The sequence below is a fragment of the Sylvia atricapilla genome, chromosome 5, assembly GCF_009819655.1.
Source record: "Sylvia atricapilla isolate bSylAtr1 chromosome 5, bSylAtr1.pri, whole genome shotgun sequence".
In the NCBI taxonomy this organism is placed as follows: Eukaryota; Metazoa; Chordata; class Aves; order Passeriformes; family Sylviidae; genus Sylvia; species Sylvia atricapilla.
In genome coordinates, this window is record NC_089144.1 from 33,356,848 (window position 1) to 33,374,231 (window position 17,384).

The 17,384-nt window shown below is 39.9% G+C and overlaps 1 protein-coding gene across 1 annotated transcript in view; it reads left to right on the forward strand.

Moving 5' to 3' along the window:
* The first annotated feature begins 480 nt into the window (after positions 1–480).
* HMGA2 (high mobility group AT-hook 2) overlaps positions 481–17,384 on the forward strand; it is a 124,873-nt gene continuing 107,969 nt past the window's right edge. Inside the window, exons 1-3 of the mRNA XM_066320220.1 lie at positions 481–1,229; positions 3,937–4,023; positions 11,698–11,748. Of these exons, the coding sequence (XP_066176317.1) occupies positions 1,119–1,229; positions 3,937–4,023; positions 11,698–11,748 (249 nt within the window). The 5' untranslated portion in view covers positions 481–1,118. The remainder of the gene's footprint in view (positions 1,230–3,936; positions 4,024–11,697; positions 11,749–17,384) is intronic.

Below are 17,384 nucleotides of genomic sequence, written 5' to 3' on the forward strand. Positions count from 1 at the left end.
GCTCCGGCCCGGCCTGGCCCTTTAAAGCCGCGCTGGCGGCGCGGCCCGGCCGGTGCGGGACACGTGAGGCGGCGGCGCGCTCTGCCGCCGCTGCCCCGGCTGCCGTGCTGCTCGTGTTTTATCTGGCCGCCCGCCAGCCCCCCATCGCCGGGTTTTCGCTCTGCCTTCTCCTCTCTCTCTCTTTTTTTTTTTTTTTTTTTTTTTTTTTTTTTTTTTTTTTTTTTTTTTTTTCCTCTTCTCCTCCCTGCAGCCCCCTGGTTTTTCCACCCGCGGGTAAAGGTGGCTTTTCTTTTCTTTTCCTTCGTTTTTGTTGTGTTTTTGGTTGGGTTTGGTTTTTTTTTTTTTTTGTTTTTTTTTCCCCTCCCTTAACCCTCATCCTAGTTTAGTCCGTGGGCAGGACTCGAATAATAATATTTCCAGTCCAGGAGCTCGCATCACAGACACGAACCCAGGACCGCCCCCCCCCGCCTTTTTTTTTTTTTTTTTCCCTCCCAATCTCCCAAATCGTTTTATTATTATTATTTTTAAATGATCGCTCCTTTTGCGCGCTGCTCCCGCTGCTGCCGAAATCCCCGTCTTCCCAGGGTGCATGCTTCTGGCAAGATTGTGCAGAGTTCTCAGTCCATTTTCAGTGTGTCTTATCTTAATTTGTCCTGATCCGATCTAAGCGCGATAGCCACCACTTGCTTTCAATTTGTAGGACTTTTTTTCCTCTTCTTGGTTTGCTCCCGACTATCCTCGGACTATTTCCCTCTCTCCTTGCATTTCCAGGGCTACAATTTACTCTGCCTTTCCTTCTTCTTCTTTTTTTTTTTTTTTTTTTTTTTTTTTTTTTTTTTTTTTTTTTTTTCTTTTTTAACCTCTCCTCTTTTGAATTGCTTAATGTTACTAACCATTCCTAAATTGTAAGATAGATTCATTCCCCCTCCTTTTCCACCAACACCACTACCACCATCACCTCCTCCTCCTCCTCCCCTTCTCTTCTCCTTTTTGGCAGCACCAGGACGTCCGGTGTGGTGGTGGCAGCGAGCAGCAAAAGCAGCAAGAGCTCGTTTTGATTCCCCCCCTTCCAAGGTGCTTTGGAGAGACTGGTTTCAGGCTGAGCAGCAGAAGTCACGATGAGTGCACAAGGTGAGGGACCCGGTCAGCCTTCCACTGCTGCCCAGGAGCAACCTGCAACCGCACAGCCTCAGAAGAGAGGACGAGGCAGACCCAGGAAACAACCACAAGTCAGTATCGTATAGATACGTAGAGCCGCAGATCTATAGTGTTATAGGCATGTACATGTACGTATTGTGCTGCAAGTGAAGGAGTCCTGGCGACAGGACGGGGGGGGCTTTGTTGTGCGCTGCTTCCCGGCGAGGTGGTGCAGAGGCGTAGCGAGGGGCTCCGGCGGGCGCCCCGGCGGGGGGATCCCGGAGCCCGGAGCGACGGGGCGCTGCCTGCCCGTGGCTGAGCCGCGGAGCCTCCTCGGGACTTTCACTATTGTGCAGGGAGCGAGCTGGGGCTTTTCAATGTAAATGGGGAACATGGAGCAGCGCGGCTCCGACCAACCAGCGCTCGCTGGGTCATTTCGAGCTGATTTTGAAATTGCGAAAGCGAGGAGCGGGGAACGGGGCTCTCCTGTCTCCCTCCTCTCTCAGCCTCGCAGTATCTCAATCTGTGTGCGCGCGTGTGTGCGTGTGTCGGGTCCCACCGGGCGCTGCTGCCGCCTCCGATCTTGACCAGCCCAGCCCCTGAACTGCCCCTAGATGCTGGGGCTGGGGGAGAGGAGGGTGACTAGAAAGTCGCATAGGGTTCTCTTCGCCTTTTTCCTTTCCCCCCTCCCCCGGCTTTCCCCCCTTTCCCACCTCCTCCCCTTCGCCCCCCTCATCGTTTGGAGAGAGGTGCCCCCGTTGCCGATGGAGGTGGGGGAGGTAGCCGGAGGGGACTTGCCCTGTTTTCGCAACACCTTTTGCCCTAGCTCCGGCGCTTTCCCAGGCAGGTCGAGGCGACGGGAAAGCTGCCGTGCCTGGACGCAGGGAGCGGAGCCCTGGGCTCCTTTCCACCCATACTCACAGCCTCCACCTGGGCCCCGAAAGGGACGCGCTGGGCTCTCCTTTTTGACTTGCAAGACCTGAATTCGCGCTAAGGTTGCTAGATCCGTGTGTTGTTGCCACCCCCACCCCCCTTGGCTTCCTTTCCCGAAGTGGCATTGTCGCGGCGCCTGGAGCTGCCGAGCCGCGCTCAGCCCCTGCGGCCGGGCGAGGGGCCCGGGAGGAGCCCCCGCGCTCTGCAGCCCCTCCGCCGCCGCCGCCGAAGGAGGATTTTGCCTGCGGATGCAACCAATTAATCCCGCAGCTCGGCGGGGGCAGCGCGGAGCCGCCCGCAGCCTTTTCCCTGCCTCCCTCGGAAGTCACGATTGAGAAGCGAGGCTGTCCGTGGAGCTCATTTTAAAGCGAGATTCCGCGGGCTTTAAACGTGTTTACTTCCCATTCATTTGGCATCAGCCCCACTGCCACGAGAGCCTTCGACGGGCTCGAAACACGGAGAGAGCTGAGCAGCAGAGCCCCGAGCCGGGGGAAAGCCGGCTGCTTTGCTTCCTTCCCCTCCCCCGCCCCGATATGGTGACACGGTCCTGTAAATTGCACAGAAAATACTTTTTGGAAAGCCATAAAAGCAGACTCCCCCCTTTACCTCGCTCTGCTCTTGGTGACACTCACACCATCGGTCCGGTGACTGCGGGCTCTGTCCCCCTTCTGCTTCACCCCCTCATTGCCCTCGACCACATGCAGCCAGCACCCACCGACCCTGCTGGCTTGTGCCAGGGCTACCTTTTTTCATTTTATTTCTAATTTTTGTTTCTTCCCCCCCCCCCCCTTTTTTTTTTAACCTTTTTCTTCTTATTATTATTTTTATTTTTTTTTCCTCCTGTAGCGTTTGAATGTGTGGAAGTGAAAGAAAAATGCCTCTCCTTCAACGTGCTCAGCCCAGATGTGCAGTGCCTGCGGGGCTCGACACTAAGCTGCAGCACTTGGGGAGTCCCCCAACCAGCCTCCCCTCAACCTACCCGGGAATTATGAAAGCTGAAGGGGTTTAAACTGGTTTAAGTTAACAAACTGCACTTAATTAGTTCTACCACATCCTGTAATCTGAATGAAATGTATAATATTCAAGGCTAGAAGAGTTTTATAGTGTTTATGATTCACTGAATAAATATTTGGAATCTGAACCCTTAGTAATTCATACCCAGTTTTAAGGACTGGTTATTTACTGGCAGGCAAAGGAACTAGTTAAGAAAATAGCTAAAATAATCAGTGTTGACTCATTTTCTAGTCAGAGTTTTTTCAGACTTTTCTTTGGTCAAGTTTTTTGGCTTACTAGTGTTCTGTTTGAAGAAACGTTTACATTTGCATGTGAATACAAATCAATTTTCTTTAGAATAGATGTGAATATAATGCTGACTGCAGAACAACAGAAAAAAATTTGCTCCCTTGAGAGAGAAGTAGTCTCATATTACTTTACTGTATTCTAGTAGTTAACTTCTTTTCCCTGAAAATTTTGTGCTAGAAACTACATGTGATAATTGTATCTTTCTATAATGCAATGCAATTGAAATTTAATGAGTAACTGCAATATTTTTTAAATAACTGCTCTTATATGAGGGGAATAATAGCCATCTTTAAAAAAGTGTTTCCTGCTGTAACTTACATGTTAGAATATGCACACTTTTTCAAGTTTTTTATGCAATTGCAAGAGAAGTCCTTTATTCTGCAAAATACATTTTTTTCCTTTACCTGGAGTTGCTAAATTTTTCATATTGCATTATTAATATTATGGTATTTAATGACAATGTTAATTCATATATTTTGAGCAACTTCTCAGTTTAGTTTATCCTTTAGATCATCTGGGTTAGTTGTAGCCTCTTGCCACAATAGCATGTTTTCCTGTATTTAGGAACCAACTGGTGAACCATCTCCTAAAAGACCAAGAGGAAGACCCAAAGGAAGCAAAAACAAGAGTCCCTCTAAAGCAGCTCAGAAGGTGAGATTATTCAACAGAAAGAATTACTAATGCTGTTTTTTTATCAGCTGGTAGCAAAAAGTCCATTCATTTAGGCTGTGAAGTGTGGGATTGGAACTCTTTTAATAATGGAAGCTATATAAAGCATGAATTTCACATTTTTAAAATTAGAATTAACATAAAGACCCTAGGTAGAGAATTTATAAGGGCATCTTTTTTAGTAGTCTACAGATTAGTGAAATAATAATGTATTTCATGAGAAAACATAAGATGTCCCTTATTTAGTAAAGAAGTCAATGTTAAGGATATTATTTTCTTCATTAAAATTTTTGTAAGAGGAAGATTAATTTCTTGCCCACTTACAGTTGTTACTACTACAGACCAAATCTGTATATTAAAGCTGAGTGCTTTGTCAAACATAAGTTAATTAGAAGTAAATCCAATTATGTGTTGATGGAAATAAGTGCATATATTGAAATTTACAGCCTTAAAATGTGATGGTAAAGTAAACTTTGAGTTACAGTAAAAGCCTGTTATATCTTGTTTAGTAATCAGTTTCAAAGAGACTTTTACTGGAAGTGCTTTTAGTCTTCTGAACCACTGTTTCTGCTTGGTGATGGGACCAAACTTTTATTCTAGTGGTTCTGGTTGCCTTTAGCTACAGGAGAAGCTCCCTGAAGTCACTGCATTTAGTGCATGGACTTTACATCACAAATGCAACATGAAAATTTGACCAAATTTCATTTGAAATGGGGAAAGCACAGAATTAAAAAGCTGTGTTATCAAGGCAAATCATGTATACCCTTCTGTAGAAAATATTTTAATGAAGGCAAATAGTTGTGTATAGGCCTAAAAACAAATATGGGAGATTTGTTTATGTTGTTGGTTATTCAGCAGTTAGCACTAGTTTACAGGTACTAAATCAGAAACAAAAGCTTACAAAATGTAGTGGTGAACTGTAGGACTAAACTGAATCAGTATCTTTTAAGGAGGTGCATGACAGAACGTGTGGAAGGTATTTGTGTCCTCATCTAATTATGGTTCATTTTTCGCTATGCCTATGGTACTGACCATATTAAGTTTGGTAGTTTTCAGTGTTATAAATTACTATAGCAACTACTGATAAATATTAAATCATTAAAAGGTGACTATGGTTTCATGTCTGTTTTGTTTAAAGTGCTTTCAACATTTGTTTGAGGTATTTTTCCAACTGTCTTTATAGTCAAAATTGGTTGGGTTTTGGTGTTTTTTGGTTTTTTTTTTTTTTTTTTTTTTTTTTTTTTTTTTTTTTTTTTTTTTTTTGTTTTGTTTTGTTTTGTTTTTTGTTTTTTTTTTTTTTTTACTTTATGGGCTGGGAAAAAAGCAGCATGTTCTGTCAAGAAATCCATGAATCAGTAAAAAATGCTTTACAGGTTAAGTATTAAAAAAATCTTCCAAGCCATTCTGCAAGGTAATGTGCTTAAAATTTTGATTTCTTTTTTTCTATATACGGTAAAAGCATTCCTCAGATTCATGTTAAAATAGTTTATATGTCACTCTTCAAGAGAGAGAGAGCAGTTTTTTATTAGTGTAGCAAATCCAAATGTGAGCTTTAGTATTTTAAATATTACTCCTAGGAGTGTTGGCTTTCCTAGGAGAAACATTTGTAGTGAGATTAAATTCTAAATAATTTGTTGAAATGTGTTTTTAAAAGATGCTTCTAAAAGAAATATTGACATTATTACATTTACATAAGTGATTTGGAAATCAGTATAAATGGAAAATAATTTTAAAACATTCATATGTGTGTAGGTATATCAAATCAAAGAGTTTTCCAGATGATTCTGGTACATAGTTATGCTTTCTTAATCTAATTTACAAACTGAGTAATTTCATTGTAACATTTTGATTTTCAGAATACATCAAGTTACTGCTCTCATTAAAGCTTTTGGGTGTTGCTAATGTAAAAAATTGACCAAAGGCCACGTGTCTTTTTTATAATTAAAAAACCCTTTGAGGGGTATGTAATTACAAGTCTTACTCCTTTCTAGGTTTATAGATAAAGTATATAAATGTTTGATAAATCCTCTAAAACATAAAACACTTATAATGTCTTAGTTGAAGAAAGAGACTGGTATCACATTTCAAATAAATATTTTAGTCCTTTTTCCAAATTGATAATTAACCCTCTCTAAAATGGTTCAGCTTCTCACCAGGTATCTCAAAGTATCTTTTAATGTAATATAATTTCCAGTAGTTTTTCTAACTGTAATATGGATGGGAGGGGTTTGGCACCCTAAGAAAGCTTCATTTGGTGGTGAGGGTATCACCTCTAAAAGGAGTGATCTATATGTTCAATTTTGTGGTACACATACATATGCATACATACATTTATTAAGACTTTCTTTAGCCTGTCTCAACCTCCAGAAAGAGAACTATCTTAGCTTAAGCCCCTCTACATGTGAACCTGGGTACTATACACCCAGCTGGAATTTGCTGGAATTTCTAAAGAATAGTGCGTGCCCTGTGTGTTTCAAAGGGAGCTCATTGAAATGCTTCAGAGTGTTCACAACATGTTAGATAAATGCCGACCAGGAGAACCCACGGAGCAGCCATGAGAAGGCACTCATGATTAATTGATTGGGTGTTCTCTTGCAAAGCATTACACATCACAATTAAAAATGTATTGCACAAACTGGCAGTGGGTTAAAAATACTTCAGAACTGGGGCTTTGTTTTGTTATACTTCAAGAAGGAAATACCCTTAAATCAGTTAATGGACAATTTTCCCTGGAATTGTGGTTGTGTTGTATATTTAAAATTTCTTGGTTCACAGGGTATTTTTCGATTTTTTTTTTTTTTTTTTTTTTTTTTTTAGCTTTAAGAGCTTGTGTTTGGTTTTAGTAAACTGGCCTTGGGGCATCTGAAAACAAACTGTGCTTGTTAGGAAATTAGCAATGTGAAACTTGACAATGCATACAGAATGTTGCAAAACTAACTGAACAGCTAATAATGTGGCAATTACTCTAATTTTGGGTAATATGCTTTTTCCTTTTCTTAAAGCCTGGAATATCACACATGCCTAAGTTTTTATAAACTAGGAACAAGAAATAAACTGTGTTTTATAGAAGACAAAACCATTTCTCAATTGTTTAATTTTCACAGACAGGAGGAACAAAATGTGTTACCAGATAGATAAGAAGTAGTAGAGACAAAAAACTCCTGACCACCTTCCACTTCAGTCTCCACAATTAGGTTGTTACTATGCAGTCTGCATCTTTAAACTAGTTATTCTCTCATTCATTTAAAATATTTGAAAAAAAATTAGCAAAATGTACATTAGGGTTTGGATTTTTTTTCTCCCTAAAGCACAACTATTTTTTCAGGAAGGCCATAGTAGGGAATCTTTCTTTTTAACTTCCTGGGTGTTCTGTGGTTGAATTTTGTTTGTCCATCACATTTCCCTTTCTAGGTCTTGTTTTTGGTTTTTTGCCTTTTTTTTTTTTTTTTTTTTTTTTTTGGAGGGGGGGTGTTTTTGTTTGTTTTGGGTTTGTTTTTTTTTTTTTTTAGCTCCTGTAGTGGCTTGACAAAAATACTGTAATACTGTATAGGCATACTTTCCTGTTTGGGAGCAGGAAAAACACTTGAGAAAAAGGAGTAGTGGCTACTATATTATTGTCTTTAAAGGAAGTGTCAAGGGACATCAGTATACAATGGTAAAAATTTCTTTAATAAAATTTACCTTCAGCTAAAACACATTTTGTTGTAGTTATTGGTGTAGCGAGTTTCACTGACTACTGACTACAGAGCTTGATACATCATCCTCTGAAAAATAGAGCTTGTGCTCCTGTGTGTGACTACACTTGCTACTGTCACTATGTTACGTGGCCAGGTTTGGTATGTAGAAAGGCATGTCCCTGGGTTAAGCAGTCCAAAGGTAAAAGAAAAAAAAAAACCCCAACAACAACAACAACAACAACAAAAAAAAAACCCAGAGAAGTGCATGTGATCAGGACTCTGCCCTGAATTGGTTCATAAAAATCTAGTTGGTTTCTCCATGCTTCATTCATTTTCACCAACACCAGTCATTGCAAGCTTAAAGGGAAAACAAGATATAATTTATCAAGTGATTGTAGTGTGGTTATTGCACTGAAAAAATAAGAGACCTCAAAATCAAATGTTTTGACCAAGATAGGAAAAGCAAAAAGATTGACTTGTGTTTAATATTAAAACCGATAAAATGGACATGGAAAGTGTGATGGTTTTGTACTTAGTCAATGCCTAAGGATTTTTTAAGAGTATTTTTTGACTAAATAACTGTGTTTTTTTGAGATGGTCTCGTTCTTGAGCAAGGTCTTTTGACTCTGTTTGACAGCAGTGATCTTCCTCCTGAGAACTATCACTTGTTTTACCTGACTTTCAGTTCTGACACATTTTATCTGATATCTCCAGCAGATCATTTTGTAAAGTAGATAGTGTTTTTCAAATGTGGATGCTGTTGCATTTGAGGCCTTCCTTGAAAATACATAGATGCCCAAAGAGCACTTAATAGCCGTTCAATTATTTATATTTTTCTTGTCTTGTTAGTTGCTTTCAGTAGTCCAGCCTTGGTTTCTGTCTGGGTACAGTGCAGTTTTGCAATAGAAGCAGAGATCATGGGCAGGCAAGTCCTAGAGTTGCTGAGAGAAACTGTTTGGAAGCAGGGTTTGATGGCTCTGTGGTACAGTGGATTGCAGATCTTCCTGGGGATTGTTAGCTCACTTCCAGATAGCAGTGACTGAAATGGTGATCTTTCTTACCCGTGATAAATAAAACCCATTTCCCATATAGATCATGCTTTGAAGTGTGAGTAAATTTAGTTCTGTTCCTCAAATGTGACATTGCAAAAATGGTATGTTTTATTATTGTTTATAAGAAATTTCATATTTTTAGTGAAATGAGCTTTGTGTTTGATGACATACCTGACCCTTCTTTAAATTTGTTGATTTCATGTCTTAGCTGTAAAAAGCAAGGCCACGCCTCATAGCATAGTAGCACCAAATGTTAGAAAAACATTAAACCCCCTGACCAAACCCACCTCTGAGTGGCCTGGAGCTCTGTCAGGATTTGCCCCTAGCTTCAGAGGCAATATTGCAATTAAAGGCAAAAGCCAACAGACCAGAGTGTTTCTGATGATGTAAAAACCTCTTCAGAGGAAAGGCAATGTTTTAGCTCTTTCATGGAGAAACCATGTATTGTCTGTCTGATACACAGTAAAACATTTCTTCAAAGAGTCAATTAAAAGAAAGTCTTACCCTGCTGAAGAAAATACAGGCTGTATTTTAGCAAAATGCAGGCTGAAAAAAGAGGGAAGGCGGTGGAATATTTTCATAAACTTCATGTATTTTTCATTACCACCATGCTGCTACTACTCCTTTTGTTTGTTCTAGAAGCGTTTTGTCTTTCTCTACTCTGGAAAAGGAGATTAAAACTTCCACTTTGGAGGTTCTTGTCATTCACTTTCTGCAGTTTAATCTGTGAAAACCTTGCTATTTACTTACAGAATCTCTCTGTACCAAAACATCACCTCTGGCATGCCTGGCTGTTTGCTCAGCTCACCTCTGGGAAAGATTTGGTTTTGATAAGAACTACAGAAATGTTTTTCTTCTAACATTAGGTGGAAGTCATATACGGCAGGGATATAGTGCCTTTCAATCTGCAGGGTCCCCAAGCACTTGAGAAACCATTACCCAAACTAGCCAGCAGGAACACCAGCCACTTCTGACATGGACCTTTGGCGGTGGTAGAGCTCAGCACTGCTCACAGGAAGCGGCCACACTGTGTGATAGCTTATGGCAGGAGGCAAAGATTAGTTTTACAGAGAAATCCCTCATATTTATTATAATTTGTAGTTAAAATTTGTGTCAGGTTTGTATGGGCTCTAATTATCAGACTCGTAGTTTTTGTTTTCAAAAGAGTTTTGGAAAAGGATCTTTCCTTCAGATGCAGTAATACACAGAAGAAAATGAATGGCCTTAGTGCTCTGATAACATGTCAAGTGTTGATTTGTTGAGACCAATTAAAACGGATATTTTCTTTTTAAGATTTATGCCTAGTGTTTCATGAAGTAAATGTAGAATCAGTGGGCTACAGTTTATCAACTCCACACCATATCTGGTTTTTGCATCCTTCAGGTTACAAGGTATAAAGAAATTGAATACTTAAAGGAAACAAAACTCTGAAATAGACAGCTATAGGATATAGTAAATGCACTTTAACAAGTATTCTCTTAAGGGGGTTTCACCTTACATGTAACGCTGGTATAAACGATTAAAGCTCAAGTTTACTCTTTTAACAAGTCCGAGTGATAATTTTGCCCTTTAGGAGTGTGAATTTTATTTTTCACAGCTTTCTTATTGCAAGGTATTTATTTCAAAGTAATTGCATTTAACTCACAGGGCAGGTTTTTTTGTAGTGATTCCTCCACTAGTTCCTCAGCTCAAGTTCTCTTTTAGAGAGATCAGATTTACACAGCATTAGGTTACAGTATATGTTACAGTGATTGACCAGCAAGTGATTCATTTAATGGCACAGTTGATTTCTAAGGGCAAATCAAATACACATAAAGTTAACTGGGGAAAAAAAAACAAAAAACCCCCAACAAAACAAAAAACCAACCAAATAAAAAACCAAGAACAAAGCGGCACAATTCTTGTGTACTAAAAGTCTTCATTCTTGGGGACTTTGTATCTGGGAAGTCCTGCCCTGACTACAGGTGGTGGCTAAATCCTGAGTGGAACAGGATTATTTATGTGGTGAAGTATGGATGAGCGTAGCCTAGCTAGAGATATATAACCTGTTTTTTTAAATTTTAAACTCTGTAAGTTGTTTAGTGTACTGCATAAGTACTGTTAGTAGTAGTAATATTCACAATGTCATGCAGTGGAATTAGTGGAAGAGCCTATAAAAGAACCCATATTTCCTTTAAGCTGAGCTCCAGGAGCAACTGCTGGGCTTACATAAATACAGCTGTCACTTTTAGGACCTCTTCCACATTGTTTCCTTAAACCTGGAAAGGGAAGGTGTGTTTTGGGCCATAAAAGGTTTACTTACAGCTTAAGGAGATGCTTTTGCCTGGAAAACTGCATGTGAAAAGTAGAGAAATTTTTTCCCATAAGAACACTGATGTGTTCATGGTGATAGTCTGTCCTAATTAATTTCATGAATGAACATAATGAGACTAAAAAAGGAATTGTAGCTGTTGTAAACTGCTTTGATCAAACTTGAAACATGCTGTATTTTTAATTTAGTATCTTCAAGTACTTTTAGATGGCCTGTGAAAGACTAGATTTGATGTTATTGGAGGGTCTCAGGTTTCGCAATTGCCCTACATCCCCCCCCTCACCTGCATGTCAGATGGCTGGCCAGGGCACCCCAGGCTCTGCTGAGGGCCCTGAGCAGCTGGAGCTGTGTGGGCACACTCCTCCATGCCCCTGGACTCAGCATGATCAGGGCTGAGGACACCCTTGGGTGCAGGTAAGCACTGGCTAGCCACACTGGCTACAAAATGCTGCAAAAAGCAGCATAATCACATTCTGCCAAAAACCACCCAGGTTAGCTAGGGGGCTGGTGCCACCCAAGATGTATAATTGTAGCTAATGTTACAGGAAAGTGGTTCTTAGTTACTGAGGCTGTTAAGTAATTCTGAGGTATAAAATATGTTGTGTTTCTTTTACAGAAAGCAGAAGCCACTGGTGAAAAGCGACCTAGAGGCCGGCCCAGAAAATGGGTAGGTATTTCACTTCCAGATTTATTTGCTGTGTTATAAAACATGTTATAAAGTCCATTCCTTCAGAGAGCAGTAATTTCGTTTGTAAAAAAATGCGTCTATCTTCTGCGTCTCTTTGTTCTGGTGGATTGACTAAAGGGTTAAGAGAGCAGAGAAGCTGATCACAGCTTCCTACCTTTAGACTCTGGTAGTTTACTCAAGACACTTTACAACTGAATGTTTGCTTCGAGTGAATATTTATGCGTATCTTATCAGCATGAAAAGAGCCTCTACTCTTCCTTCAAAAGAGGGTAACAATGAGATAACTTGTTCAGTAACTGAGTAACAAAGGTTAAAGGGGCAATATCAGACATCAGAGGGTGATAAGACTCAGATGTAGGGTGCACAAGATAAAGTTTAAAAACCAAAATTCTTTTGTTCTACATTGCCTGGAAACATGCATATTTTCCTTAAATCCAGTGAGAAAGAGCACAGATGACCAGCGGGGTACTTGCACTTAGGACTTAGTTTTTCCATTCACAGTCATTTTCATCCCTCATATATTTGTAGTGACTGGTAATATATTTCATTAGAAGTTTCTGCTTTTCCTGATCCCATTTAGTCTTTAGATGTGTGTATCAGACATGTGTTTTTATTCTTTGGCCATGGAAGTATTTCAGTCTTAGGTGCTTGAAATTTTGTGTTCTCACTGATGTCTGCAGCTAATGAGGGTCTCATCTGCACGTTTTTCACTTGTGCATGGGCTTTCATATGGAGTGTCACTGGGAAAATGGGATTGAGTATTAGAAGATATAAAGGTGTGGCTATGTGCTTCATCACAAGTTAACCTTTCTGATTTCCCTTTTCAAGTTCTCTTTCCCTGCTCAACATTTTACTTTAAACTTCTTTTTTAAATCCACCCCCACTGTCTCAATTTCACTCTGTATTCTCTTTCCTCTTGTCAGTCCTGTCATTTTCCCCTCCATTTTGTTCAGTTCTTTTTCATAGCTGTTAAAAGGGTTGTAAAAGTATAAGCTTGCAAAAGCTCAAAGAGCACCAGAAGGTATTGAAAACTACCACTAAGGTTCTCCAGAGTATCAGCCACTAAACACGGGAAATCTGCCTTTAGCAGTCACCTTAAGAGCTAGTTCTATTGCATTTTCCAGTGAAAGTACCAGAGGATATTTTTTTTGAGAAAACCGACCACTGCATACTAGATGAGTATTATCTAGTGGTTTATACCTGTAGTTTTTATGTCAGGCGCTTTTCAGGTACCTGAGGAAGCTCACTGGCACTTAAAAAAGGTGGCTTTTTGAAACACATCTCTGCCGGTGATCTTCTCATAAGCAGCTTGGGGAAGGCAAATGCCAAGTGCAGTAAAATGTGGGTCGGTTTCTGTCTCTTCCTCCCGTCTGGCTTGAACCTTGTGTATCTGGATGCTGAGTGTTGCTTGCTTGATCCTCACCTTGGGTGCAATCCTTGGGAAAGAGCACAAATACCTGGTTTATGAGAGTAATTAATTTGTAAGTCAAGCCATCCCCTCTGAGTTAAGAATGTGTGACAGGTGAACAGGGAGGGTTGAAGAGTGCGGGGAAAAGAGAAAAGGCAGCAGCCTGAAATGTTAAGAAGATATTCTCTTCCAAGTACTCACAGTCAGAAACTAAGGTGAATTTTCAATGAAAAGGGCTCATATAGATCTTCTGACATCTTGTAGGCTAGAATGCTACCCTTCTATGTGTTTTTGTGTGGGAAGAAAGAATAGGCAGTATCAGTGGAGCATTCAGTATGGAATGGGCTATTTGTCAGGTCAAGAATCTGATTTTCAGAAATGGGAATTACTGAAATGGGTTATATGCATTACTTTATTATGAGACCCATACTTTCAAAAGTTTCACTCATTTTTTAAAAATTAATGTATATTTTGGAACTTGGTTTTACTTTGCTGTTGTGCCTGTTGAAAGCCTAGTCTTTTTATTTTCTTATTATGATGATATTATTGCTTCCTGTAATTTGCAGAGATAATGCTCCAATCTGCAGCTTGCATTGAGATAATTCTTCAGACTGTGAGAACCAAATATGCCATTTTCCCCCCTTCTCTCTTTTCTCTCCAGTTTAAATGAGGTTCATGGGTTCCTTCTAGCTTGTAGTTGAAATCAGGGAGGAGTCTGCCTGAAAGCAGACGGTACAGCATCATCTTTTCTGTTTAGACCTCTAACATGTAGTCAGAAAGTGTCCCTTTTTATCACCTATATCTCAGTTTAATCCTTAATGATTATATTCTTCCTTAATCCAATTTATTTATATGTCGGGCCTTAATGATGATAGTTTAGTATCTGTGCAAGTCAGGAGCGTGTAGGGTTTTTTCCTTGGAGACGGCAGAATTCTACATTTTTGTAAGTTTGTAACCCCTTTTTGGGAGTCTAGAGGTTCTGTGTCATATGTTGTTCATCAAATTGTAAAATATTATTTCTGCTGTTTCCTTCAATATGCTCATGCAGAGACATACAAGCTAACAGACCACTGTAGAATTCCGGTAGCTGGTCTTTCTGCTGGTTCAAATTAAGTATTTAATGTTTGTGACTCACAGTGTATTTATTTATATATTATTTTTTAGAAGAGAAGTAAATCTTTTTTGACTAGTATGAAACTGAAAGGGGGAGGGAGAGCACAAGTGAAGAGGGCAAGAAGCCCAGTTTATCACAAGCATATGAGACATCAGATGATCTTTTTAAAGCAAAAATGTGTACTTTGCAAAGTTGTCAAGGGAAAGAGGACCCTTGTCAATAGAATGAATTGTAAAGATTAAACAAAATCTTATGAAAATGAAATATTCAGCTACATAGAAAAGCTTTCTAAATATGGAGAGCTAATTGAATGAAAGTCCTGAAGATAACAAGGTCAAGCATGTGGGAAATAACATAGCTGAAATCAGAAACACGGTGCTTGCTGCCGTATCACTCACCTTCACTGTAGGTTGCAGCATTGAGGGCTGTGAGTCTATTACCTATTAACCCTCTTCAGGGGGACCTCAGTACTCCTTAATTTTAGAGGTTTTATTGCACAAACATATTCTAAGCTCCTTGAATGCATCTGCATTAGTGTGTGAGGTCAAATCAGGAGTAGGCTTTGGAAATGCATCTCCTAATTTTTCCAACTTACTGTATGCATTGTGTAGCAGTCCCAGAGCTCATTGGTTGGACTCCTTTCAAATGAAACCAAATTGGAAGATGTGCTGCAGAAGTGCAGTCTGGTAGACATTCAACCCACAGGACTAGGCTAGAGTGAAATAAAAACCTCTTGAAAGGTGTGTGGTTTGGACCTTAGGTCCTCAGCACCATCCTGTGGTCCATATTGTAGACATAGCCTTTGATGCTTAAAAAAGGGCTATGAAGCAACCTGGTTTTTATTAGCAGAATTATTTTATGTAGCACAGGCATGAAGTCAAATTCACATTCACAGAAGTCAGTGAAAGGTTTGTCAATAACTTCGTCAGGGCCACGTGTTTGCCATTGAGGCCTGATGCTGCTGCTCATGGAGTCAGCAACTGTTTTGCTCATGGCTTCACATAGCCCTATGTAAAGAGCTACCAAAGGTTTTTCATTTTATTTTATTTATTTAATTTGTGTATGCCTGTAATTTGACTGAAAGGAAAGAACTGAAGGTTTATGCACTAGTGCAAAGGATTAAGTAATCAATTGTTTTGCTGTTTTTTTCCAAAGAACTGCCTTGAAAAGCCCTGGAAATTTCATAGTCCTCTAGTGCTCCCAGGCATCAGTTTAATGAAGGAATCCAGTTTTGAAGTTGATGTGAAAAGGATATTTGTTTATTATTTCCATTGTTTTTGTCGAGTCTTTAGGTAGAATATTTTTGCACTTCCAAATTGTTTGACTTGAACCACAGACTCTCTGCATGGCATGGCAGAGTTGTTTCCAGGAACAGTCCAGAGCTTCTTACAGCCTTGAGCAGGACTTTGGTGAGGAGAAGAGATGGCAGATTCCATGCCATATAGCTGTTTTAAAACATGGATAGATGCAATTCTAGAATTTGCATGCTTGTCAATGATCTTCTGGCCAGGGACGTGCAGGATGCATGTGAAGCATCTGCTTGTGCATCCTGTCACTGAAGCCTAAGTAAGAACTGTGACTTGTTCAGAAAACTTGCAACAATTTTGTTTTCTGCTAGACAGTATAGAGAGCACGTTTCAGTTTGGTAGGAGATAAGAGAAAATAAGAAATTAATTTCCTTTAGCAGATTTTTAATCTGATCTAGTCATGGTCATCTAGACAAACTGAGAGGGTAGGGGCTATTCAGCCTGGAGAAGACTTCAGACAGACTGTACAGCAGCCTCCCAGTAACCACAGAGAGCTACAAGAAATATGGAGATGGACTTTTTACAAGGACCTGTAGTGATAGGACATGGGAAAACGGCTTTAAGCTGTAAGAGAGTGGTTTAGGTTAGATATTAAGAGGAAATTGCTTGCTGTGGGGGTGGTGAGACACTGGAACAGTGTTCAGAGAAACTGTGAATGTCCCACCCCTGGGAGTGCACAAGGCTGAGGTGGATGGGGCTTTGAGCAAACTGGTCTAGTGAAAGGTGTCTTAGCTCATGGCAGGGTGTTGGAACTAGGTGATCTTTCAGGTCCCTTACAACCCAAACTATTTGATGATTATATGATTGATGATTATAGTACTTTTTTATTGAGGGCAGAGTTTCACTTTATTCAGAATGGCAGTTTAAGCAGTGCCAAACCACATTAAAAAATATTACAAAAATGCTTTTTTATAATAAGGTGTTCTTCAGATTATTTCCCAATGCAATTCTGACATAGCTGAGATACAAAACCTTAAACATGGAATTGGTGGGATGTTTATGCCAGCAGTTCCTGTGTCAGGGCAAGGACTCCTAGTGCTCATTAAGATTTTGAAAATGAGTTTCTTAATTTTCAAGAAATACGTATCAAGAAAATCCCATTGCCTCAGAGGACCCATCAATGGTTTGAGGCTATTTCTTGCCCATATTAACTCAGTTGGTCAGAGCATGATGTTAGTAACACCAAGGTTGTGGGTTTAATGCCCATACAGACATTCACTTAAGAGTTGGATCTGATGATCCTTATAGGCCCCTTCCAACCCAAAATATCCTGTGAATATATGAACACTGAGCCTATCCACACCTAAGTCAAGTTTCTGCTTGATAGTGGCATACTCTGTGATGCTTAATAATTTAACTGATTTTTCTTGCTTCTTATGCAGGCAGCCTTTTTTGTCTTATATGAAGTCATGGTCTAAGAGATACTTAAATTCATGCAGGCTTATTCACTGGGTGTTAGAGAGAAAGAAGAATGTTCTGAGATCATAGTCCATCCTGCTCCAAAGAAGGCTTTGTTATATCAGTGGTGAATTCTCAGCTGGAGATATTAATCTTTTGACACTATGGAAGACAACCTAGAGAATAAACTAAAACACATAATTGACTTTTAGATAGCAAAAAGTTAGTGTGAAACTTTCCCCCCTTTGATGTGGTGCTTACCAGTGTATCCCTAAGCTAGACTAGAGAACATGTGTTTGTTTAAATGAAGTACTACCAGGTCCATTTGGAGCAAGCCATGGCTGGGGTAAAATTCAAGTCACATATATTAAATGATTAATGAAAAAGT